The following is a 27,611-nucleotide window of genomic DNA, read 5'->3' on the forward strand; positions in this document are numbered from 1 at the left end:
GAAATGGTGCTTCCAATGTATTACAAGTAGTCCTTGGCTTACAACCACTTATTTTGCATCTGTTTGAAGCCAAGAAACTGGAAAAAGTGACGTTATGAGCATCTTTTCATAATTACAATCATTGCAGCATCCCCATGGATGCTGATCAAAATTCAGACGCTTGGCAACTGACTCCTATTTATGACGGTTGCAATGTCCTGGGGTCATGTGATCATCTTTTCTGGGCTTCTAACAAGCAAAGTCAATGGGGAACCCATATTCACTTAATAACCATGTTACTAACTTAACAACTGCAGTGATCCACAGTTAATAACTGTGGCAGGAAAAGTTTTAAAATAGGGCAAAATTCACTTAACTAATGTCTCGCTTAGCTACAGAAATGTTGGGCTCAATTGAGGTCGTAAATCAAGGACTATCTGTAGAGGGATCCTAGTGTCACTATCTAACATTACCTATTTTATGAATAACTACATTCCAAATCATTTGGTTCTGGTCTCACGATAATAGCAGAAAATAGAGGCTAGTTAGGAATGTACTTAACAAGCCAACATGGTTAACATTTGTGCATACCATCACCAGAATTGACTTGGTTGTACCTGATAAAGTAGTACACAGAGTAGGAGTGAGAGGAGGAATTATTTTAAGTCGATGCAGGGAAGATGAAACGTATCACCACTGCCGGAGCAGAGCCAGTCACAGTGATGCAGTGTGACAGAAGACACCTACCTTTGACTGCTGAATCAGCAGTCATCTTGAATCATCTTGCTCCTTGGCAAGATGTCTTACTTCCATTAGACAACTTGCCTCTTGATCTCCAGCAAATGATAAGAGCAAAAGGGTTTTGTCTCACACAAAAAGTTGATGCAATTTTATTTGATTGAAAATATAGAGGGTGGGAAAAAAACATCTGGTTAAGTTTAACTTGCATCTGAAACTGCAATTTTCAGCCTTCCTTATCCATGCATGCAAAATATGGTGAGATTATGGTGAGAGCTTGAATAAAACATATCCAATATAATATTTGCATTTAGTGCTATAAGAAAAATCACCCCTCTACTTTATTAATCAAATTTTGTACTGCAAAATCAGCAATACAAGTGGTGGTTTTGCCTAGGAGATTTTAGGGTCTTCAGCAAGACTGAAAGCGCTAGAATCTGGAGAATGGGAACAGTATCACCTTAAACTTAGTATTTTATCCTCTGAGAAGACAGCAAGAGAATTTGTTTGATGTAGGAACAGATATTCTAATGGTTATAGATCAGGTGATCAGCAAAAGTTCTGCTTAGAGATTAATGGAGCAGATCCCATGAATTGATGGCAATAGAAAGAATCTGAAGCTTACTTAGTAGATGCAGCTTTCACTAAGGATAAGAGCCAAAAGAATGTTGGTTGGATCTCAAATACAGGATCTGTCTGAATAAAAATTCCTGTGACCAACAGAGAGATACTTGGAAAAGATATCAAGTGGTTGGTCAAAGGCATGATTTGGCAGTAGTCATGCCTTTGACCAAGAATATGGAAGGAAATTGGACACACCTGCTTCTTTCTATCTTGGGCTATTTCAAAGAGGTTGAAATTGGGATCGTGAAAGAGAACCTGGTGGGCAGGGAGGCAACTGAACTAAGAGAAACTGACCCTTTAGAAGCTGAATAATCATGATTATTTTATTCTTCTTTATTATTATTCTATTATTATTTTATTTTAATATTATTTTATAAATTATTTTATTATTTTATTCTTCTGCCAACCTAGCAGTTCAAAAGCATGTAAAAAATGCAAGTAGAAAAATAGGGACCACCTTTGGTGGGAAGGTAACAGCGTTCCTTGCGCCTTCAGTGTTTAATCATGCCAGCCACATGACCATGGAGACGTCTTCGGACAGCACTGGCTCTTCGGCTTTGAAACGGAGATGAGCACCGCCCCCTAGAGCTGGAAATGACTAGCACATATATGCGAGGGGAACCTTTACTTTTATCTAATCATGAGATGGCCAATTACAATCTTGATGATCACATTATAACTTAAGGGAAGAGTCTCAATTTTGACTATCCTGATGAGTATGAAAGTAGCCCAGAAGAGATCATAGTTGTCTCAGACCTCTTTTCTTAGATCAACTCTTAAGTCTACAAAAAAAAAGCTAGTGAGGATTGAATAATATAAATTATTCTTATGGTGGAACTGGTGAGAATGGAGTTGGAAGTCACTACGAAGGGGCTACTGGTGACTAGCACTAATGATGTTACCTAGTTTGGGTATTGAAATATCTGCAAGAAAACCACCAAGCTCAGAAAGCACCAAGGATCCCAGATACAGCACAAGGATGATCACCTCAAATATGAATGTGCTGAGAAAGTGGTGGTCGCAAACACACTGAAGGTTGAGTAGGAAGTGTGGAAGACCCCTGCCAAATAATTTCAAGAAATCTAGAAGAATCTGAACAGAGCTTCGCATAAATATATAAACAATATGTGCAAATCAAAGAGACCATGCTGAAAAACCTACTTGTTCAATATTTAAAGAAAATATCTGAAGCGCACCAGGCAAGGTGGACCTCCTACACATACCCACACAAAAACAAAATCATATAGTTCTTGCCAGGAATGCCATGATTTGAACCATTTCTCTGAGACAAAATCCCCAACTGTAATGTTTATTTTTGCTCCTAGTTAAGGACAAAAAAAGACCAACATTTTCACAGAAGTAGCAAAGATTACAAAACCATAGCACTTGTGAATTTGGTGTGGCCGACATAAAAGAGAAGTCATGAATGTCCTTTTTAGGGGATATGAAAGGTACTGTCCTGGAAAATTTGAGAAAGTTTTATTTTGCTTTTGGATTGTCATTCCAGAAATAATTGGAAGAGCCGAGGTGGTGCAGTGGTTAGAGTGCTGTACTGCAGCTACTTCAGCTGACCGTTAGTTCAGCAGATCAGCGGATCAAATCTCACCGGCACAAGGTTGACTCCGCCTTCCATCCTTCTGAGATGGGTAAAATGAGGACCCAGATTGTTGGGGGCAATATGCTATTTAGTATACTGTTGATTGTTGTAAGGCGCTCAGAGTCCTTGGAGAGTGGGCGGCATAGAAATATGAATTAATTAATTAATTAATTAATTAATTAATTAATTAATTAAGAAGTTTTTGAAAATTATTTCCACAAAAACTCCACAAAGCACCCCTTGCACAACAAGTATGGTCTGGAGGAAAAATCAAACATTCCACAATCCTACAGAACATTCTTTTCCTGGTAGGTTTTGCATGTAGCAACTCAAATCTAGGAGCAAAATCATTGAATTTTCACTGCCATGATGAACAAGATGTAAAAACTTGTCAAGTTCACTTGCACCCAGTCCTGGTGTTAGCAAAATAAAATCTAAACTTACCAGAGCAAACTGGTTCACTTGGACGTAAAGCATCTCAACCTCTTTTTCAGTGACATCTGTTCCAAATCCTTTATATTCCTTGTAAGCTTCCAAGTAAGATCTCAACCATTGTTCTTGCAGCTTTCTGCTTGGATAGAGGTTATAATCAACCTCACTCACTCCTACAAAACAGTAACTCGTTAAAAAGAAAAATTGAAATTTCAAAAATAAAATAAAATAACAAATTCTGTATTCCTGTGTTCAGCTTTGTTCTTTTATTTATCTCAGAATCTGAAACAGAAATTATGCACTCATTTGATCCATGTCTTGGTACCTAGCATTCTTTAGTACCCATCAAACTTCCCACTCTATTTTTTTTAAGATTATTTGTATTTAAAAATAGATAGGAAAAAAGCAAAATAGTAGCCTTAAGAGTACTCTTTTTTTCCTCAATAATTCCTTAGACATCCATGAACATCCAAGAAACATTTGTATAAAATGAAAATGCGAGCTGATTAGCCAAAGCTTTTTTTTTTTTAAAGCCTCTGGTGCATGGGGGATTTCTGACTGCAGAGAAGGGGGGAGGGGGGACAGGGATAGAAGAGAAGTTGGGAGGCAACTGCCACACACAAGAAAGGAATAGAAAGATAAATATATTCACAGCTACTCTTTAAAGATTCCAAGCGTGATCTCATTTCAAGTTTCACTCTGTTTAAATATTAAATTATTTATTTATTTTTATTTTATTTTATTTTATATTGGATTTCTATACCGCCCTTCTCCCTGAGGACTCAGGGTGGTGTACAGCCAGATTAAAAAACATGCAGAACAAATATTAAAAACAATTAAAAGATATATAAATTTGGCCCAATTAAAACTCATTACCAATTAAAAACGTTTAAAACATTTAAAAAACAGTTAAAAATTTCATCTTAAGCCAACCCGGCTTGTTTAAATAAATGGGTTTTAAGGGCGCGACGGAAGGCACCGAGGTCTTGGATTCTCCGTATCTCTGGGGGGAGCTGATTCCAGAGGGTAGGTGCCCCCACAGAGAAGGCTCTCCCCCTGGGGGTCACCAGCCTACATTGTCTGGCTGATGGCACCCCGAGGAGGCCCTCTCTGTGGGAGCGCACGGGTCGATGGGAGGTCGTTGGTAGCAGCAGGCGGTCTCGAAGATAGCTAGGCCCTATGCCATGGAGCGCTTTAAAGGTGATAACCAACACCTTGAAGCGCACCCGGAAGACAACTGGGAGCCAGTGCAGCTCGCGCAGGAGCGGTGTTACATGGGAGCGCCATGCTGCTCCCGTCACTACCCGCGCTGCTGCGTTCTGGACCAGCTGGAGCCTCCGGGTGCTCCTCAAGGGGAGCCCCATGTAGAGAGTGTTGCAATAGTCAAGGCGAGAGGTGACGAGGGCGTGAGTGACTGTGCACAGGGAATCCCGATCAAGAAAGGGCCGCAACTGGCGAATCAGGCGAACCTGACAAAAGGTCCCCCTGGTTACAGCCGTCAGATGTTCCTCCAAGGACAGCTGCATATCCAGGACTCCCAGATTGCGAGCCCTCTCTGTGGGGGCCAATGACTCGCCCCCAATAGTCAGTGATGGAGTCAACTGACTATATCGGGATGCCGGGAGCCACAGCCACTCAGTCTTGGAAGGGTTGAGCTTGAGCCTGTTCCTCCCCATCCAGATCCGTACAGCCTCCAGGCACTGGGACATCACTTCAAGGGCATCGTTGGGGTGGCCTGGGGTGGAGATGTACAGCTGGGTGTCATCAGCGTACTGGTGGTATCTCACCCCAAAGCCACGGATGATCTCACCCAGCGGCTTCACATAAATGTTGAACAGGAGAGGCGAGAGGACCGATCCCTGCGGCACTCCACAAATGAGAGGCCTCGAGGTCGACCTCTGCCCCCCTGCCAACACAAACTGCGACCGGTCGGAGAGAAAGGAGGAGAACCACCGCAACACGGTGCCTCCCACCCCCAACTCTTCCAGCCGGTGCAGCATGATACCATGGTCGATGGTATCAAAAGCCGCTGAGAGGTCTAACAGGACCAGAACAGAGGAACAACCCCTGTCCCGAGCCCTCCAGAGATCATCAACCAACGCGACCAATGCCGTTTCTGTGCTGTGCCCAGACCTGAAACCCGACTGGAACGGATCTAGATAAGATGTTTCCTCCAGGAATTGCAGAAACTGTCGTGCGACCACACTCTCAACAACCTTCGCCATAAAGCGAAGGTTGGAGACAGGACGATAGTTGGCCAATATTGCCGGATCCAGGGACGGCTTCTTGAGGAGAGGCCTCACCACCGCCTCTTTCAAGGCAGTGGGGAAGTAACCCTCACTCAACGAAGCGTTGATAACACCCTGAAGCCAGCCTCGTGTAACCTCCCGGGAAGCCAGTACCAACCAGGAGGGACACGGGTCCAGTAAACATGTGGCCGCACTAAGTCTCCCCAAAATCCTGTCCACATCATCAGGAGTCACAGCATCAAACTCCTCCCAGATAACATTCTCAAGACTATTCCTCGTCACCCTGCCCTGATCTACCCAGTCAGAGTCCAAATCCCCCCGGATCTGGGCGATTTTGTCATACAGGTATTGTCCGAAATCCTCCGCCCTGCCTTCTAAGGGATCCTCCCGCACTCCCGGATGGAGCAGGGCGCGGGTCACCCTAAACAGGGCGGCCGGACGATTCCCTGATGACGCAATAGAGGCGGAAAAGTAGTTAGACTTTGCCGTCTCTATCGCCACTAGGTAGGCCTTAATATGCGACCTTACCAGTGTTCGATCAGATTCAGCGAGACTGGCCCTCCAACCGCTCTCCAGGCGTCTTTTCCGGCGCTTCATTTCCCTCAGCTCCTCAGTAAACCAAGGAGCCGCACGGGATCGGCATCGGGTCAGAGGCCGCAAAGGCACAACTCGGTCCAAGGCCCCACCAGCCGCCCGATCCCAGGCGGCTACCAGGTCCTCGGCCGAGTCATGTGCTAGATCCTCAGGAAATGGCCCAAGCTCCGTCTGGAACCTATCAGGATCCATCAGGCGCCTGGGGCGGATCCATCTAATTGGATCCGCCTCCCTGCGGCGAGGGGTCGCGGTTCGAAGATCTAGGCGAAGGAGTGAGTGGTCAGACCATGACAAGGGTTCCATGTCTATATCCCCTATAACAAGACCACTCAACCACTGGCCAGAGACAAAAATCAGATCCAGAGTGTGACCTCCCCTGTGAGTAGGGCCATGAACTAACTGGGTCAGGTCCATGGCCGTCATGGAAGCCATGAACTCCCGAGCCACCTCAGACGTTTCACCGACGGATGGCAAGTTGAAATCACCCATGACTAAAAGCCTGGGTGTATCTACTGCCACCGTGGCTATCACGTCGAGTAGCTCAGGTAGGGCTGTTGCCACGCGGCAGGGAGCCAGGTACGTAAGCAACAAGCCCATCTGAACCCCACGGCCCCACCTCACAAGGAGGGACTCACATCCGGCTATCTGAGGCACAGTGGTCTCCCTCGGACCCAGATCCTCGTTAATAATAACCCGCCACCCCCCCCGCCCCTCCCCTGAGCCCTCGGCTGATGGAATGCTCTGAAGCCTGGTGCGCACATTTCAACCAGAGGGACGCCACCCTCCGGGCCCAACCAGGTCTCCGTAATACCCGCCAGGTCCGCTCCTCCCTCTTGTATAAGATCGTGGATGAGGGGGGCCTTATTGACCACGGACCTGGCATTGCACAGCATCAGCCGAAGGCCCAGCTCCTGAGTATCTAAGCCACCTAGTATCCGAGCAGAGCCTTGGGGACCGGGGCAAGCAATTGCTCTCAGACAGCAAGTGCGAGCCCCCAGCACCTGATGTGGTCCCCAGCTCCCGCCATATCTGCCCCTCCCATTCACCGTGCCGATGGTACAGCCCTCATAGATATCGTCCCCCATCCCTTTCCCAATCCCTCGTCCGGTGCCCCCCGAATCATTATGACAAATACATTTGCATTTGTCCCGGGAATACCAAGGAATAAGCAAATCAGATATAAATGGAAAATTCCATTTGTTCTGTAAGTCATGTTGGAAATTAAAAAAAAAACCAAGTATTAAAATGAATTTTTAAAAACCGTTTTGCAATCCAGGTGTTTCTTTTTCACAGATTACATTCCTTCCTCTAAGTAAATGGAGCACGAAGTGCAGATAACTATAGCTTCCAATTTTACATAATTTCACATGCATTATGGCACAATTTTCATAGCTGAAATTGGTGTATTAAACCCTAAAGAATGCCTTGTTAGAGCATATTCATACAGACTTTCATATAACCTTAATTAAGACTTTTAATGCTTCAGCAGGAATACCTGCTAGATTATCTCCTTGTGGAGGAGCAAAAAGGGTACAACTATTCCTCCTTCCTCTCATTTCCCCCCACCATTCTATGGGGGAGGGCTGTCCCCGTGAGCTTCTGCAACCAAGGATAGCCCACATCAGTGATGGGTTCCTCCCGATTCAGCCCGGTTCTGCCAAGCCAGTAGCGATGATGATATGACATCACCAAACCGGTTCTCCCCCCCGCCCCCCCCGCGTTATTCTTACCTTTTATTTGGCCCCACCCCCAATCTATTGCTGCCTCCTGAGTCCCAGCTGATCGGCTAGAAGGAAAAAAACTGTTTAAACTCTTGCCGTGGGGCTTCAAAGGGCTGCCCTACAGCTGATCAGTGTTAAAAAGCAGTGTGGTGGTAGACCGGTGCCTCCTAAAACAAATAAGTAGACCGGTGCCTGAAAAAATAAATGGGTAGACCAGTGCCTCCAAAAACAAATGAGTAGACCTGTACAGCTCTGCAAGCAGTTAAAAGCCTGGTAGACCAGTACCTCTGCTAAATCCTAAAGAATTGTCAAATGACCATCAAGCCACGCCCACAAAATAAGCCACGCCCACAGAACTGGTAGTATAAAAATTTAGAACCCACCCCTGGCCCACAACCTTTCTTCCCATGAATTCAAAATCTATATTAAATCTTAAATGGAAGACTCCCCGCTGCCACTATAGGCACAATGAAGAAAGGGAAATAAGGAAGTCCAGGGACATTTCGGGCTGACAAGAGAGAGGATTTATTTTAGGTCCTTGAGTCTTCTTTCCAGGAAAGCAGTTATACGTGCAAATACACGGAAGCCGTCGGAACAAGTCTCAAAGCACTTGCACATGCCTTGCAAAAGATGCTTTAAGAAATCTGAGAAGAGGTTCTATTTGTACAGCTGCACATTGTGAGGCACTCATCATCCAATCCTGATGCAGTGCTAATGTCCAAGCCATTAGCAGCCAGGTTACTACCGTACCTGCAAACTCATTGAAGTGGTTCCCAATATCATAAGCCAGGTAATTATATCCAGAGTATTCGTAGTCAATGAACTGAACATCACCTACACGAGACACAAAAATAAAATTGGTAAGAGTAAGAGCGGAGCGCTGTGAATCTGCACTGTGCCCCTTAATGCCTGCCAGTGTGTTCCACTCTGCTGTGCTCTGTATAGCATGCATTTTAGAAAATTCCAAGATTGCATTTATTTTGTTTGTTTTAACGAACAGAATAAACTTCTTTTATCAAAGATACCTGTTCTTAATTTCTTAGGGATAGAACCTCTGCTTTTGTACCACAGGGGGGCATCAGTTATCTTAAATTCCATTAGTTAGAAGGCCTTGGTCTCTGAATATAATATTCAAACCATTTTTAAACTATTCCTCATCCAAGGTTAGCAGGGCTGAACACAAAAGTTAGTACAGTTACAGGCAAGGGGTTCTTTAATTTGCAAAAGGGGGTATTGTATATGTGCTGTTACTTTTGCTTCCTTTATACAAAACGTGGTTCATTTTGCTTACATTACAGCACATCTTCCACAAGTGATTACCTACTATCAGAACAACATCTGCATGAAGCCATATGGGTTGTATTCAAATATGAATTCATATTGTCATTAAGTCTCTCCTGACATATATCTCAGATTAAAATATGAAAAAAGGAAGCAGCACTATATATTTCCAAGCAATAGAGAATGAACTTTGAACCCCTGAACAATTAAACTGCTTTTCTTTACCTCAAGTGTGTTTAATATATCACATATGTGGCGATACAATCATAAAAAGTAGTTTACATTATGCAGTGCAAGGAGAGGCATTAAATGTTCTCACTGCTAGAATATATTGCCAGCAATCCTCATCAGTCATTCCAAAAAAGCTCTGGGAAATATAGTTCCATAAGAGGGCTGAGGATATGTCTGTCTATATTCCAAATATTCTACCTACCATTACATATTTCAGGACTCTTTGCAATTATAGTTAATTGAGAAAAATTCACATCAGATACATAATAAATGTGGTCAACTTTAAGATGCCACAAAACCTAGGATATTTTTTAGTTGGGGTGGGTGGTGGTGGAACAAACTAATATAGTTAAAACATATACAGAGGCTTCTCACAATAGTATCTTACAAGCCAGGGAGTAACTTTATACCCTACAGGCTAATCAGAAAATATTTTAGATGGCCCCTAAACAAATCCTGTTTCCCAAATCACTCATCTTATAAAGATGATTCAGTAAAAACAAATGCACCCTCAGTTTAACTCTTCTTTTGTCATCCAATACAGCTAACCTTTAACAGAATTATACTTTATCCAAATGTTTGCAGTTAAAAAAAATAAAACCAATAGATAGCAGGTGAAAGACCTGCATGCACAATACTAAGTAAATCAAACATGATTTGTATTCAAGATATACTACGTTAATTATGTCTGCAATGCTGTTATCACCATACGTTAAACCCCTTGCTAACTTCCAGTTATAATTAACAATATTACAAAACAAAAACAAAAACAAAAAGACAGAAAGAAAGAAAATGAAGCTAAGATACAGATGAGGCTGTTACCAGGCTCCGTGCTCTCCTAGGGGGAGGTGCATGCGAACAAGTGATGCGATAATACCTCCAGTCAGTGCCTGTAAGTAGCACGGTGCACGCCGCCACTTGGCAGCAACAATGGCATACCTAATCTGTAGCAGATGAAGAAAATTTGGCAAACTCATATTTGACAAGACACAAAACTTTAGAGAGAAAAGTTCTGCATTTCACCGGTCTTTCTTTTGACAGACTGACATTACAGTGGAACTCAGCCTTAAATTTAAGTTTTGCAAGAAATTCAATCACTGCCGTCAAGATGCACGGCTCCGTTTCATTTTGGAGTTTAAGGAAATAGGGGCTTCTGCCAGACGTAATGTTATCATTTGGATGCAATATTCTTCGTTTGTTTTTTAAAATTCATATAATGAATCATAATTACAGGCAAAGTTGTTTCCCAAATATTCATCGGAATGGCGCATAGCATGATTCCCAAAAATCCTCAGAGTAATTAGAGCCCTTTTAAAAATCCTGATTAAAATTCTGTTTATGGTGTCTGACACATTCAATACAAATGTGAACATTCAGCATGTAGTGAAAGAAAAGGTTTATGCAAAAACAGTTCGGGCCAATTGCCTTTGTCAATTACTTCTTACAGAGCAGGGTTGCAAACAACTACACAAATAACATGCATCTGTAGTCAATATATATAAAACTATGACAGTATTTCTTCAGGAAAATTAAAAACTGAATGTCAAAATTAGTCTTCTACTCCCACTTCTTCAAAGTTTGAGTACTTGCTACTAATTGTGAAGCACTAATGCAGTTTTGCCTGTTATTTTTTCAGAAATAATTATAGATGTATTATGTAAGCCAAGGTAAAACTATTTAAAAAATAATGCTAATGCTAGCTTGAATTCATAAAGTACCAAAGACCAGATTTAAAAGGCACATTAAGAATATATTTGGTTTACTATATCTTTAGAGTTCATTAAAAAGTATTAATTTTCAACTGGGTAAACTACAATGACTAAATTTAAGAGCTTAATGCACTGATAAGCTTTTATATACAAATGTAATCAGAAAGGATAAATTTAGACTGTTAACATCAGATGTATTGGAACGGGAATTGTATTTGAACACTTTGTTATTAAGAAGAATGCAATATCATTACGAATAGCTCTTTTTCTGTTTTATATAATTAAAACTATAAGAGAATATTTTAACATTAAAATAAAATAATCTTCCAGTAGAAAGCTTCAGAAAAATTATACTACAACTCAAAATTAAGACATCAAATGCTCTTGAAAAATGATTGCACATTCCTCTTTAATACTACAGTTAAATTTCTCTTCAAATCTGCCATCTAAATCTTATTTAACAGCCTATTAACTGGATTCAATTATAACATTTGCAGGAATTATTTACTTATTTATTCTTAAGGAAGACTTACTTCCCCCCCTTATCCCCCCCAAAATTAAATTTCCAAAAGGAAAAGTCATTTTCTAATTTGCTGAGATTATAACTTCAGCCAATTAATTTTTTCTTCTTAATAATTGGGGCAGTGGTTTCACACATACTTATAATCACTTCAGGTAACTACTGTAATTGTGGTTGTGCTATACTTTTAAAAGGTGTTTATAAGTTTTTATGGACAATCACATTTTGAAATGATCTAGTAACATTTTAAGTTCAAGTCCTTTGAGTACAAAAAGTGCATAACAAGACTAAATTAGAAATTAAATGTTTCCTGCAATTGCTTTAATAAATGAGTTACAACAAATGTGCTTTGATTCTTTTTTCCTTGTTGCTGCACTACAGGAGGAAGAGGAAGTAATCAAATTAAGGTTTGTTTAGCATTATATCTGAACTCTTTGCTTCTGTCTCAATATGAGTTGGGACAATTTGTAATTAATTTAAAAAACATGACTCTAGATCCAGATCTGTTTGTACAAAACCATAGATTAAACAAATCAGTTTGTTCAGATTCATACTCCTCTGCAAGACATTCTTACATTTCTTTAAAAAATATCTAAACAATTTTCTCTGGAAAAGATTTGTAATGACACAAATTAAGTCAATAATAGAAATAAAGAGAGCACCGTGCATCTTAAAATATTTTTTTTCAAGTAGCCTGCAAAACATTTCAGCAAGAGTGACATATTAACAGCACTGTGTAAGAATTTACTTTCTATTGCACAAAAGTTAAAGTTAAAGCTGAGTTTCCACTGCAAAAATAAATGGTTCCTCTATAATACTGTTATGTACCAGTTTCATAAACACTGTTGCCAAGTACAAGACAATACACAGTTTTTTTTCCAGTTTACTTATTCCAAGGTTAAAGCAATACTCCATACTTCAGCAATGCAGAAGTCATAAGCACCATTAGGGGTTGCTCACAGAATCAGAACTAACAAATAATAGTTATGCCTATTATTTGTTAACTTCGACTACCATAACATAATCAACTTGTACTCTTGCCCTAACTGTGTATGTGTTGTGCTGCAACATTTAAACACGTAAGCTTTAATTGTACACTCTAGCTACTATATGCGCTTAGTACTTTCCCCCCCTTTAAAAAGTTGCAAGCAATTTTACATATTGAGAATTCTCCCTCTCCCCCTCCCTGTTCCCAAATACTAAACACTCACACACTGGTTTTTGTAGAAATGCTCTTAAATGATGTACTGCTCTCACTGATTTATTCTCCATTCTGTTCACAAAAGAAAATGACAGCAGATTTGTTTCAAAAGTAGGCATGTGACGCCTAGAAACTTCGATAGTGTTCTGTTTGTCAAGATACTTGTTTGAAAAGAGTTCCATCAGCTCTACAGAAGAGACACTTTCTTCAGATTTGATGAAATAACTCTCAATAATATGAATTAAGTTCACATCTCTTATTTATGCAAGCATACATTAGGACTCAAAGTCAAATCTAAGGAGAGTAATCTAGACAGATGGCCAATAAGTCACATCAGTGTATCAACGGGTAAGGGTCTTGGCTGCAAGAGAAGAACTATCAGGTATTTAATTTCTGGCTGTGATTAAAATCTCACAGATGAGTCAAAAGAAAAAGCAATAATTTCACTGGTGTCTCTTTAATGTAGAATTTGGATTCAATTGGGGAAAAAAGCTAAAGTAACTGTCATTGTATGGCTTGCTTAGAAGTATAATTTCCACACAGGAGAAAGTTATCAATACTTGAAGTATTTATAATTACTTGAGAAAACTGAAGTCGTATGTTCAACTAGGAATTTCATATACTACTTCAAGTTTTTTAGGAGCTGCTTGTTTCAATACCAGTAAAGAAAGAGAAAATATTAATAAGTTCCATGCACTTTACTTAAAACAATTTACAGGGGACATTCTATTTATTTTTATCCCCTGATAAAGCAAGCATCAGCTTCAAGGCAGAATGTTCTATGATTTATGTCATCCCGTCCAATTCCTACTTTTTTGAATTTTGTTGATTTATTTAATTCAGACAAAGGTCTTAGTCCAAGTTAATGCTGGTTAAACAGAAGTTGTATTTTGAACTTGGAATGGGAAATCAAATTTCCTCCAAAGTAATTTCCTTCTCTATTCCAGTATGAACTGCATTTGTATTGATTTTAATGCAAATAAAGATAGCTCAAATAGTCTTGAGAACTCCAAGCCATGCTTTCGGTCTTCGGTTTATATTAAGACCATAATCTGAATTGGGATATATGCAATTCAAAAATATAATGAATATGAAAGGAGGGAGGGAAACAGGCATGCATTGCTAGCTTGTCCACATTATTATCAAATAATCAAGTTATGTCACTGAAAACAGTAAATGTTGAAATATTTTAATACCATTGGACCATGTTATAAATTATAGGCAATTCTGACAACATAATTATTTTCAGGTTGAATGCCTCTGAAACTGATGGCAAATTAAATCAAAAAGCCAATTTTCAAAATACTTCCAACAGAAAATATATTTACAAACAGATGCTCAACTTTAAGGATACCTATGTACCTCATCAGCAGGTATAAACAGAGACTTGGAAAGTATCTTTTCAGATACTTCACCATGCAGAATTCCTCCAGGGCATCAATATATCTGATAATTCAGAATACAGAGATAATACACAATAACCTAGAGACATTTGCTCTCAAAGCTATCAGAAATAACAGGTCTCATCAAAGATATAGTTAAACAACAATTTATGCTTAAATTGCTGCTGTCTACACAGTACTTAGAAAATAATATTCTTTACTATAGAATATGGAAAATAATATTCTTTACTATAAATATTATAAATCTTCATATATTAAAATACCAGTTTTGGCTACTAAAGCAACTTATAAGCAACATTTAGAAATACTCTAAAATAGATTTGAAATTGTCCACCCTCCACAAGCTGTTGTTCTATATCAGGCAATATAAAACAATTTTTAAAAGTTACTTACAGCTGTGTTCCATACCTACCTTGTTTTCCATTGTAGATGATATTTTTACACAAAAGATCATTATGACAAAGTACCACTGGTGAACCTATGTTAGAGAGTCTCTCCTTCATCCATGCCATTTCATCCTGTAGAATTTGACGACTTGGCACATCTTGTAGAAACCTTTTAGAATTTGAGAACGGTTAAAAAAAGTTTCAAGGATACTTCTCAGAACTTTATGAAGATTCTCTTATTTCGGTGGTGCAAGTTAAAACTTTCTGAGCTCCACATATTCTAAAATTATACTTTCACTTTACATTTTTAAACTAGAGAGGGATACCGAAATATATTCATGTATGAGCTCAGAAATAATTGTCATAGTTGAAAGTACCTACCTCTTATGCAACTCCTCATCTACAAATTCTGTCGGTGTAAGAGAGAAGTACTTTCCCATCTTTATCCATAAATTCGACTTGGGTATCCATCCATTGTGAGCATGAATAGCATGTATTTTAGCAAGTTGTCTTGCTATCAGTCTGAAATACAGGTAATCCTCGAGTTACAACAGTTCACTTAGTGACCTTTCGAAGTTATGCAATAACCCCAAGTGTTTATGTCGAAGTCCCAAAATTATGAATGTTGCAGCATCCATTCTCTGCAAAACTGGATGGGTGCCTGAAGTCACATGAGATCACGGCCCCAGAACATTTCACTCTCGGCCCAAAAAGCATCTGTAAACTGATTGGATGCTGGAAGGGAAATCATCCTGCTCTCCTCTCCCTCAAAGGCAAAGAAGCTGTGGCAGAGAGGAGACAGATCTTTGCAGAATAAAATGAGTCCGGCACAGCAGGATGGGAGAGGGGAAGCATGAGGTATCTCAGTGGGTCGGGGAGGCTTGGGTGGCCTGTTCCATCACTAGCTCCCCCCATGGCCTTCCCACCCCGAGATACCTTGTGCACTTAACGACCCACGCATTTGATTAGCAAATGCATGGCTGAAAGCAGGGAATGATCACTTTCAAGTTACATTATTCATTCCTACGAATCCTCGAATTACAAATGTAATTAATAGGCAGGCTCCGTTACATTCATAACTAGAGGATTACCTGTAAAATGAAAATTACACAAAAAAAAATCATTGTACTTACAAACACATTGTCTTTTACCAATTTCAGCTCAGAACAATGAGAAATCAGTTAGCTGTATATTATTAGGACAGCAATGGCACAGAAGGAGGAAAATAGCAAATTATTTTATTTTAAATGAGAAACTTCACAGTACAAAGTTTTTTTTAAAATCTTGTATGCTTGATAGATAGCTGCATGAAAGAGGATGTTGAACCAGAAAGGACTTTAATTCAACAAGATTAACTTCATGGGTGTGTATCTTGATGGCTGGAACATCACCTGTTCCATTGTGAGAACTTCTACAATGTTCAGAAGGGTTAGGTTAAGATGATTCTGTATTCTCATCACCTGGCAGCCACCTAATAAAAACCTGAACTATAGGCATGTAAGTTTTTTGCAGAATGCAGACAGTTACAAAGGGGGACAGGAATACCATTTTTCTTCTTGTAAAAGCAGGGGTATCAACAAAAGAGCAAGGCGGTATTACATCCCAATAGTTCTACAGACCACAAAAACCAAACTGATTGTCTGCAGTAAAAACTGTAAGAAATTTATTTTTCTGAAGTCAGCTGATTCAATCACCTTGGAAGAAATTGTATATAGTATACATAATGTTAACTATGTATATTTGAAGAGAAGTATCCCTACTTACGTTCTGGGATAATTTAAAGCAAGCTGGGGCAAATGACTAAGAAAAAATATACTAAGAAGCTTTGAGTTTTATAAAGTACCAATAAAATTCAAACCGGAAAAATATGTTAGAAGATAAATAAAGCTAAATGAGGAAAGTCCCCTGGCAGATTTGCTAAATCAAATTAAACCTTTATTACAGCCTTTGGATCAGAAAGCACAACAATAAAATCTAGAGACTCATAATTACTAATAAAAATTTCAAAATGCAATAAAATTATATAAAATACGAAGTTATTTCAAGACATGGTCTGAATAAAAAAAGCAAAAATATTTGACAACAAAATTACATAAAAGCTACACTATCACTCAATCACAAAACAGTACTGCAGAACAAAGGTGATACGAATAATTGTGTAAGATGTTTTATCAATTAATGTCTACACCATTAATTAACTAAGGTTTTAAGCTATTAACGAACTGGATTTTAGAATAATAATTCACTTGTAGGAATCAAATTGATTTCTCTGGAAATTGAGAAAAAAATATTTAATCAAAAAACACTACAAGCACGGTATTGCTGCTAGCAACCTCTTTGAATAAATTGTGTGTAAAAGAAGAATTCCAAAATGCTTACCGAAATATCTCTGGGTTGCAAACATGTTCTGGATCCAGAGCTTCTCCTGGCATGAACTCATAGCACAGACCGTTGCTGAAGGTGCAATAAAGTTGGGGTGCACAACCATGGGCCTGCAGCACACGGAAACTCTTCACCTCCTCTTCTCGATCAACTAGGAGTTCTGTCTTATTCCCGTAAATTCTAACAAGGACAACATCATCCATTTTTTCATCCACGTAACAGCCAATGAGTTTATTTGTGATTCCATCTGTAAATATCTGAAAAGAAAAAGCAATGGTTTTTAGTTTAGTGACATAGCTGTATATCTTAAGTACTGTTACGCTATGTTTTGGTTACGGCCTTGAAAGAAGTTTGTGTGGCAGAATTTGGACCTTTCCCAAGTTCAGAAGGTAAACTGGATTGGGCCTGGCTAATACAAGTAATTCTCGATTTACACCTATTCATTTAGTGACCATTCAGAGTTACACCACCACTGAAAAAAGCGATTTATGACTGGTTTTCACATTCATGACTGTTGCAGCATCCCTATAGTCATGTGATCAAAACTTGGTTGCTTGGTAACTGGCATTTATTTATGACAGCTGAACTGTCCCAGGGTCATGTAATTGTCATTTGTAACCTTCCCAGCTGGCTTCCAACAAGCAAAGTCAATAGGGGAAGCCAGAGTCGCTTAACTGCCATGATTCACTTAACTGTGGCAAAGGTTGTAAAATGGGGTGCAACTCACTTAACGGTCTTGCTTGGCAGCAGAAATTTTGGACTCTCTTGTGGTCATAAGGCAAGGATTAAGATTTAGGTCATTTGTTAACCAAGGTTGTATGCTAATCAGGAAAGTAAAAACAAAACAAATCATTTCCATGCTCTTCCCAAGATGGATATGGATATGTCTGCATAATCACTAGTATGCTTAACTTATCTAAGATTTAACTTTTCTCAACCAATAACACAACCCACTTTGAGGGATACAGAACAGCTGAATAAAATTACTTCCTAATTTAAAGATGTCTCAGCTAAATTTAAACATCTTTGTAAATGATGGCACTTTAGAGTCCAGTTTATCATAAAATTTATTACTCTAATAGAATAACCATAACTCAATAGCAACAAATGTAATTAAAGAAAGATTCACTAAGTGTGAAAGTATGCTGTCAAATAAAGAGAATTATTTTATTAAGAGCAAAAATAAGTACCAGTAAATAGAAAGAACAAAAGAAAAAAAGAAAAGAATGCTAACAACCAAGTCATTAGGCAAGGAAGATAATGTAGTGAAATTCAATACTTGAATCAAACATACATCCAATATCAGTATAAGTTTTAATGTATTGGCTTTCAGCCAGCCCATTAACAAATTTAGATATCTTTTCAAGAGAGCCTTAGTTTAGATCAGCGGTTCTCAACCTGGGGGTTGCGACCCCTTGGGGGGTCGAACGGCCATTTCACAGGGGTTGCCAAAGCCCTCTCTCGCCCCCCCCACCCCTTCACTCACCCTCACCCTCTGCCTCTGTTGGATCGCCGGTTGCCGGTCGCTTACCCCGCCCACTCCCAATCTATTGCTGACTCCCGAGTCCCAGCTGATGGCTAGAGGGAAAAAAACTGTTTAAATTCTTGCTGCGGGGCTTCAAAGGGCTGCCCTACAGCTGATCAGTGTTAAAAGAAAACAAATGAGTAGACCGGTGCCTGCAAAAATAGAAAACACAGCCCCTTTCAGCTTCAGCATAGGTTAATTACCATAAGTTGATTTGATCAGCCTCCCGATTCTCAGCTGATTTGCTCAGCCTCCTGATTCTCAGCTGATTTGCTCTCAGCTGTTTTGCGGAGGGCTCTGTTGCTAGCTAGCTGCAAAGAGGTAAATTGCTGGAGCAGATTTTTTCCCTCCTAGCTATGCTGAAAAAGCGAAATTGAAAGTAAAGCAGGGTCTTTGCTGCAATGTGACAAAATGAGGCAGAGAGAGATTTCTTTTTCTTTTTCCTCAACAAAAAGGTAGGTGCAAAACTGCAAACAATGGGAAATTTAGGGCAAAAGAGGAGGTTCAAGATTTTAAAACACAAAAGAAAAAAAGCTCTATTTAACTAGGGAATTGTAATAATTGAGATACTATTAATTGTATATTGTGTTAAAAGCAGAAATGGTTGTGGTTTGGAGGAATATATGGGGGAAATTATTTGGTTTATTATTATTGGTAAATATAATTAATGGATTTGTAAGAAATTGGATTGCATGGAAATAATTGGAATATTCATGTTGATATTAATATACAAAAAAGATAGTTATATAACTAATTGATTTATATTAAAATGTTGAATTTGTATTAAACAACTGTATTACATAATTACATAATTAACCAATGTGAGGATGGATATAAAAATAGATGACAATGCGAAGGGGTATAATATTGTTTTTTTAAAAAAATAGATGAGGAATAAATATGGCAAAAAGGAAATATAGAAATTGTAAATTTAATTGAAATGACTAAACACTGTTTAAATTTGTGAACCGGCCAAATACTCTGTTCAAAGAAAATACATTGTATGTTTGTATGTGTGTTTCTAATTATTGCTATTTATTCATATTTGTTCTCTTTTATTCTTTAAAGTTTAACAATTCATTCTTTATCTTAATATCTTTATATTTGTTTGGGGTTGGTTTTCTTCCCTTTCATCTTTTTTATTGTACAGCAATCTTTCTCCTCAAACCTACCACCTCTCTCTTTTCTTTCCTTCTTACTTTCTCTTCCCCCCCTCTTCTTCTCCTCCCTACTTCCTCTTCCTTTCTCCTTCTCCTCCTCCCTCTCTTACCCTCACTCCTACTCTAATTTCCCTTCCCTTCCTTCATCCCTCTCTATTGCTGTATCCTTTTATGCATATGGACTACTCAGAGGGCTGAAAAAGTTATTTTTGACTGGTCCTCGCACTTTTGACCAGTCCTCGAACTTACGACTGTCCTCACATTTTACGTTTTTGCCCTATCTTGTCACCATGGTGAAGAGAAGCAGTTGTGAAATGAGTGACATGGTTGTTAAGAATGCTACAATGGGCATAAATGATAACCAGTCATAAGTGCAAAGACCGGTCAAAAGTGCGAGGACCTGTCAGAAATCACTTTTTTCAGCCCTCTGAGTAGTCCCTATACACATAGCCATGGCCACACGGTCACATGACCAGCTAGCCACACCCACCCAGTCACATGACCTCTAAGCCACGCCCACAGAACCGGTAGTAAAAAAATTTAGAACCCACCCCTGGTTGGGGGTCATCACAACATGAGGAACTGTATTAAAGGGTCGCGGCATTAGGAAGGTTGAAAACCACTGGTTTAGATAAAAAGTAATAACAGCAGGAACCATCAGGAAGCTGATGATGCCACATCCCAAAACTAGATCTCTTCTCCAGTGGTTTCACTTAACACAACCATGTTGCTAACTTAATTGTAGCGATTCACTTAACAACTGTGGCAAGAAAGGTCATAAAGGGGTTAGGACACACTTAACTGTCTTGCTTAGCAATTGTGGTTGTAAGTGAAAGACTACCTGTACTCTATCTACTTAATACAGAACATGTTTGTAACACTTTTGTAGAATGTATTTCAGTATCTCCCCCCCCCCCCCCATGGCAGTTAGATATTTTAGACAGCAGAGGCTGCTGTGGTACTTTTCTCACTATCCCAGTACTATGATGTCAGCAAATCCAAGTGCAAGAACTTCAAAAAATGGTTGCCAGGAGAGAATATTAATAGAAGAGGAAATAATGGGTTGCTGGTATAACCTGCCTTGTGAAACATCAATCTTGACATACCCCTATCTTTATATTACAGATAGCAAGCATTTCCATAGGAACCTAACTATTTCTCTTTCATACACATACAGAAAATATAATTTATTTTCTCCCTTATTTAAGATAATAGAATCCCAGGCTTTATCATAGTTATTCTTTTACAGTAATGTCCTAGATATGAATGAGCTACTCACAACTACTGTAATAACCATATTTAGTAATTATTAGTGCATCCCCGTAAGCTATGCAAGAAAACTTAATTCTCTCCTGCCTCCAATAAGTTCAAATTCTTCATTAAATTTCTATACAACAGTTTGGCATTAGCCAAAGTCAATCAAATAACACTATCTTTCTTTGTGGTTCTAGTATATTGAATTCTAACTGCATTTTAATTTTACTACTGCACTGCCAGGGCAGCAATGATGTTGGGAACTGCACATGCAGAAATTATATGTAGAAATGATTTCCGCCTATCAGAAAGAAAACCTATCCCCTCCTAATACAATTGTGACGCCTATCTATCAAATTATAAATATAGGTTTAAGAAATTAAATGTGCAATTATGTTTCACTTGGATGCTTATGTTCCATATTTCGTATAGCATACCATAGATTTATGTCAATTAACAGAGTACACAAAGCTTACAAATGAATTATAAAGTCTGTCTGCAAAAATAATTTTACCCAAGAATGCAAAATTACAGCTAAAGATGCTTGCATCAAATGAACTAGAAACTACTAAAACTAACTCATTATATTTAATATATATAGATGCATTTAAATTATTAATATTTCTAGCATTTGCTGCCTATCCAATAAAAATAGGACGGTCATTTTTAAGCATCTTCTGCTATAGAGCTCCTTTTCTGGATTAGTTTAACTCTGAAACAAAGATTTCCTACCTCTCTTGACATACTAGAACACAGTCCAGATCTGAAGCTCTTCTTCAGGGCTTATGCAAGCTGTTCCTCAGGCTGGAGAGAGGGCGCTTAGTGAACCAGTGTTACCCACTGAGTTGTTTTAAGTCTAATTATTATAACTGGAAAATTACAGTATTAGCTGCTCAGCAACCTTTGGGCTGAAAACAATTATCCAATTTCTATACAGATAGTCCTCAACTTACAATCGCAACTGAGCCCAAAATTTCTGTTGCTAAGCAAGACAGTTAAGTGAATTTTGCCCCATTTTACAACCTTTCTTGCCACAGTTAAGTGAATCACTGCAGTTACTCCGGCAGTAACGTGGTTGTTATGTGAACCTGGCTTCCTCACAGACTTTGCTTATTAGAGGGTCACAAAAAGTGATCATATGACCCTGGGACACTGCAACTGTCATAAATATGAGTTATTTTTGAAGTGTCTGAATTTTGATCATATGACCATAGGGATGCCACAATAGTTGTAAATGTTAAAAATGGTCATGTCACTTTTTTTAGCACTGCTTTAACTTCGAACAGCCACTAAATGAACTGTTGTAAATCGAGGACTACCTGTATTGCCCATCTCACCTGTGTGACTCCAAGCACAAATCTTTACAAATAAAACATATAATTCATTTTTAAACTATGTTCTCAATTTGTGTATGTGCATATGGATAAACTCCCTACGCATCAGGACCAAAAATTGCAGTGACATCATAAGAAGATCAGGGCCAACTCTGTGGAATGCAAGTTTACAAGTAAAATTGGTAGTTTCTCAAGGTTCTTATGCTCCCATTCCCACCTTTACATTGCAGTTTCTGACCTAACATCTGCCTGCTGAGATTTAGCTATAATGATGGTGTGATTTAGGATTGATGAGATTCTTAAAGCCTGCTTTTTGGGGGAGAGTTTTTTTAAAAATAAATAAAACTAGCTTATCATCTTGTATTAATTCATCCTTAACCGAAGAGTTTACTATAGCATTGAAAATGAAAGGTCATTTGCTCAAGCCATTCTCTTTCCCTTAAGGCTCCTTAATAACATCTCTTTCATGCCATCAAGAATCTTAACAGCTCTTATGATCCTTGCAAGCCAATTTTTTTTCTACGTGTACATTCATTAAAATAGTGAGCTCCTGTCCTCGCCCCAGCTCCTGCCAACCTAGCAGTTCAAAAGCATACAAAAGCAAGTAGATAAATAGGTACCACTTCGATGGGAGGGTAACAGCACTTCATGAGGTCATGAAATGTTTTCAGACAGCGCTGGCTCAATGGCCTTGAAACAGAGAGGAACACTGTAGTCAGCAACTAGTGAAGTATCATTCACCTTTTTTATTTTATCATTAGTCCTCAATACAAAGCCACATTCATTGATGGATCACCTTTGTGCATCAAATCTAAGAGCATGAAAGCCAGCTAGGTGACCTTAGACCAGTCACCTTCAATCCAACACACCTCATAGGATTGTTGTTTTTGTTGTGGAGAAAATAGGAGGAAGAAGGAATATTATTTGCTTGTTTATTGTGAACCTCAACTTTGTGATGACTTTCAGTTCCTTTTGGCAGAACACAGCTACAATTACAATATGCAACCTATTTTTCTATCGTTATATTGTTTCTGCTGCCTCTCAGCAAGTGTGGCCTAAAATCTAGCTGAAACCAGTAAAAGAATAGATAGTGCCCATGCTCATAGTAACACTCAGTTTCCTAAACTGATATAATTTAGTAGAGTATCCTTTTCCAAAGTAACCATGTTCATTATCACCTATCTAACATAAAAAAATATCATTTCTACTTGGTATCTTTTTCTAAATATGGCCATTGAAGCATAGAAGCAATTACCACTGAAACAGCAATATGAATGAACAAATGCAATTAATTAGTGTTGGAACAGATAATGTCTGCTTGTAAAAGGAAGTGCAAATGTATCTATTTCAAACATACCCAAACTTATACATGTTCAATTTTTAGATGTAAGTGAAAGCCATTGTTTGAGATTATAATGTTTTGGGGCTTAAAACCAACAGGAAAAATGTTTGGACTATATGCTTTACAAAGTTTTACTTTCCTTCAGAGCACCCTAATTAAAATGTTTTTAGCACTTAAGTGTATGAAATCAGTGCTCCCTATATTATGCAACATGGGTAAATTCTTCAGTATATTTGATGGTTAATTGGCTCACTTAAAGTCTACTATTACATTAAAAATATTTTGTATTCTCAAAAAGGTTCTACAAATATTGATATCAAAAAATTCATAAGTATTTTGAAACAATGTGGTTAAAAAACAAATCATTAAAATGTCACCACAAAGCTCATCATAGTACTTTTTAAAAAATACATCTTGCTGCATAATTTTTGTTGCCTATGAACTACATTTATAAACCTTTTTCCCAAATCCTGAAAACATTTTACTGCAAACTCTAATTGTAGTTTCAGAGTTTTATTATGCACTATCTTTAACTTTCAAAATATAATTGCTATCTAAAATAATTATATACCATTTAAAGTTTCATTATTACTTTACCGCCAATATGAATTTTTACTGACAACAAGCCACATTTTAAGAAACATTTTTTACATGTAGAACAAAAGAAATTAGATAAGTGAGGTTCCTTGAAAAGAAACTGAAGGAGGGAATATAAGGCTACATTTACAGTCAGTCATTTTCAGGCTACGAGAGGCTAGGAATGCAGCTTTCGTCCATACAAGGCACATCTGCAAGAAATGAAATTTTAGTGGAACAAAGGTGATGGCCTAAGCTTACCCAGGTGCTTAGCTCCTGGATGGATACAGCTATCTCTGGAAAGGCCAACATTTTATCTTGAGAAAATAATTCTCGCAGTAAGCATTCTAATATACATTCAATATCTATACCATTTTAACTTTAATATATAGAAGGATTCATTTTGTTGAGACATTGGTGCTCTTTGAGCTTGTCTGTCTGCAAATGTTTCATTACCCAACTATGTAATATCAAATCACCAAGCCCAGAGAGCACCAAGGACTCCATAGTTCAATCCTAAACTACACATATTCTCTCTTATGGGAGAGACTCATTTGCATCAAAGACCTATTTAAAGAATCAGGAAACCCTGCATTCATCATCATTCACACTGAGTTACGCCAAGATGTGCACGTGTATGACAATGGCAGAACAATAGCTTTAACGCTTAAAGATTAACAGCACCAGCACAAATCTAGAAGCATCTTAAAGATTAACAGAGCTGTGATACAAAAACTGAGGCATACTCAGGCTTGGTCAACTGCAGAAAACGGTTCAAACTCCATCAGAACCAAATACTTCTTAATGAAAGAGAGGCGGCTAACCAGGACAATAAATAAATAAAAGAGAATTGTGCATTTACACCATACTCTCACTTTCGGTCACTTTCCCTAGAAAGAGATGATAATAGAGTTGCTGGGATGACACTCCCAGAAGCCAGCATATTGCTAAACTTGTCTTCTCACCACTAACAGAACTGGGATGCTTGGAGGGGTGGGGGTGGGACCCCACATTCATTCCTCCCAAACTCTGTGTGTGTGTGCGCGCGTTTGGGTGTCTTTTCTCACCACTAACAGAACTGGGATGCTTTTGGGGGGGAGCAAAGACCCCACATTCATTCCTCCCAAACTCTGTCTGTGTGTGTGTGTGTGTGTGTGTGTGCGCGTGTGTGTCTTTTCTCACCACTAACAGAACTGGGATGCTTTTGGGGGGGAGCAAAGACCCCACATTCATTCTTCCCAAACTCTGTCTGTGTGTGTGTGTGCGCGTGTGTGTCTTTTCTCAGCACTAACAGAACTGGGATGCTTTTGGGGGGGAGCAAAGACCCCACATTCATTCCTCCCAAACTCTGTCTGTGTGTGTGCGCGCGCGTGTGTGTCTTTTCTCACCACTAACAGAACTGGGATGCTTTTGGGGGGGAGCAAAGACCCCACATTCATTCCTCCCAAACTCTGTCTGTGTGTGTGTGTGCGCGTGTGTGTCTTTTCTCAGCACTAACAGAACTGGGATGCTTTTGGGGGGGAGCAAAGACCCCACATTCATTCCTCCCAAACTCTGTCTGTGTGTGTGCGCGCGCGTGTGTGTCTTTTCTCACCACTAACAGAACTGGGATGCTTTTGGGGGGGAGCAAAGACCCCACATTCATTCCTCCCAAACTCTGTCTGTGTGTGTGTGTGCGCGTGTGTGTCTTTTCTCAGCACTAACAGAACTGGGATGCTTTTGGGGGGGAGCAAAGACCCCACATTCATTCCTCCCAAACTCTGTCTGTGTGTGTGCGCGCGCGTGTGTGTCTTTTCTCACCACTAACAGAACTGGGATGCTTTTGGGGGGGGAGCAAAGACCCCACATTCATTCCTCCCAAACTCTGTCTGTGTGTGTGCGCGCGCGTGTGTGTCTTTTCTCACCACTAACAGAACTGGGATGCTTTTGGGGGGGAGCAAAGACCCCACATTCATTCCTCCCAAACTCTGTCTGTGTGTGTGTGTGCGCGTGTGTGTCTTTTCTCAGCACTAACAGAACTGGGATGCTTTTGGGGGGGAGCAAAGACCCCACATTCATTCCTCCCAAACTCTGTCTGTGTGTGTGCGCGCGCGTGTGTGTCTTTTCTCACCACTAACAGAACTGGGATGCTTTTGGGGGGGAGCAAAGACCCCACATTCATTCCTCCCAAACTGTGTGTGTGTGTGTGTCTTTTCTCACCAACAGAACTGGGATGCTTGGGGGAGGGGGGAAGCAAAGACCCCACATTCATTCCTCCCAAACTTAGGTAGGTAGGTGTGTGTGTGTCTCAAGCTACATCATCCTTTTCGAAATGGATGGGAAAAGCCGTGCCCAACCTCCAACCCTCCCAACCAGTTTGAGCTGGCGGAGGGGAAGGAGAAGGAAATCTCTCCTCCCCCCCATTTTTTTTTTCCTTTTCCTTTTCTTTTCCCCTTTGCGGGAAAGCAGAGGAGAAACGGGAAAGGCGGGTTACAAGCAGAGCCGCTCCGTTCCCCACCCACCTCCAGACACGCTCCCTTGACACGCGTCTCTCGCAAGGCCGGCCAGAAAGACGACGACGAGGCGTCCTTCCTCCTCCTCCTCCTCCTCTTCCCGGCGGACAAGCCGAGCCGGGGGGAGGGGGGGAAACCTTCCTGAGGAAGAGGGGAGGGTTGCCTCCTTCCTTCCTTCCTTCCTTCTCCCTCTTCCCTCCCCGCCGCCTTCCAGCGGCGCCGGACTCCCAACTCCCACCGCACCCCGTTGGGGCGAGAGGCGGGCATGGCGGTTCTGTGAGGGGCGCTCGAGTGGGGCCTGGCTGGCTGGCTGGCACGACCGAGGAGCAGGAGGAGGAGGAGGGGGAGAAACCCGGCTTTGGTTCAACCCGGGCCCGCCCTTCCCTCCCCTCCCCTCCGCAGCCCCTCACAGGCCGCCAACCGCCGCGCCCCCCTTCGCAGCCGGCGGACGGCCGCCGCCCTGGGCTACTGCTTCTTCTTCATTTTTTTTTTTTTACCTTCAGCGTCACCTCCTCGGGTTTCCAATCGGGCCTAAGCCGGCGTAGCAGCTCCAGGGCTCCGCGGCGGTAACCCGGATTGCCGCCGCCCGAAGGGTCCCTCTCGGTGACGAAGATGTCCAGCTTAGGTACCTCAGGAGAGCCCGGCGGGACGTGGATGTAGTTGGCCATGGAGACGACGAGAGGAAGAAGAAGAAGAAGGAAAAAAAAGAAGAAGAAGAGCGAGCGAGAGAACGAGCGTGAGGCGCCTGAGGAGAGGAAAAAAAAAAACACGGCGACGGCAACGGCAGCAACTGCGGCGTCACGCGAGCGGCGCAGCCGGCAAATGAAAGGCGCGAGACCGGCGGGGAGGGGGAAGGAAAAGGGAGGGGCTCGCTTTTTTTT

General features: G+C 40.2%; 1 protein-coding gene across 1 annotated transcript in view; it reads right to left on the reverse strand.

The window, feature by feature from the left end:
• Positions 1-27,398, reverse strand: part of ETNK1 (ethanolamine kinase 1) — a 38,561-nt gene extending 11,163 nt beyond the window's left edge. The window contains exons 1-6 of the mRNA XM_070946711.1: positions 27,228-27,398; positions 17,045-17,304; positions 15,047-15,187; positions 14,692-14,834; positions 8,685-8,768; positions 3,383-3,543 (exon numbers count right to left, since the gene is read on the reverse strand). Coding sequence (XP_070802812.1) covers positions 3,383-3,543; positions 8,685-8,768; positions 14,692-14,834; positions 15,047-15,187; positions 17,045-17,304; positions 27,228-27,398 — 960 coding nt within the window. The remainder of the gene's footprint in view (positions 1-3,382; positions 3,544-8,684; positions 8,769-14,691; positions 14,835-15,046; positions 15,188-17,044; positions 17,305-27,227) is intronic.
• Positions 27,399-27,611: the final 213 nt, after the last annotated feature.

This window comes from Pituophis catenifer, unplaced genomic scaffold, assembly GCF_029215685.1.
Source record: "Pituophis catenifer annectens isolate HBS135680 unplaced genomic scaffold, rPitCat1.0.hap2 SCAF_7, whole genome shotgun sequence".
In the NCBI taxonomy this organism is placed as follows: domain Eukaryota; kingdom Metazoa; phylum Chordata; class Lepidosauria; order Squamata; family Colubridae; genus Pituophis; species Pituophis catenifer.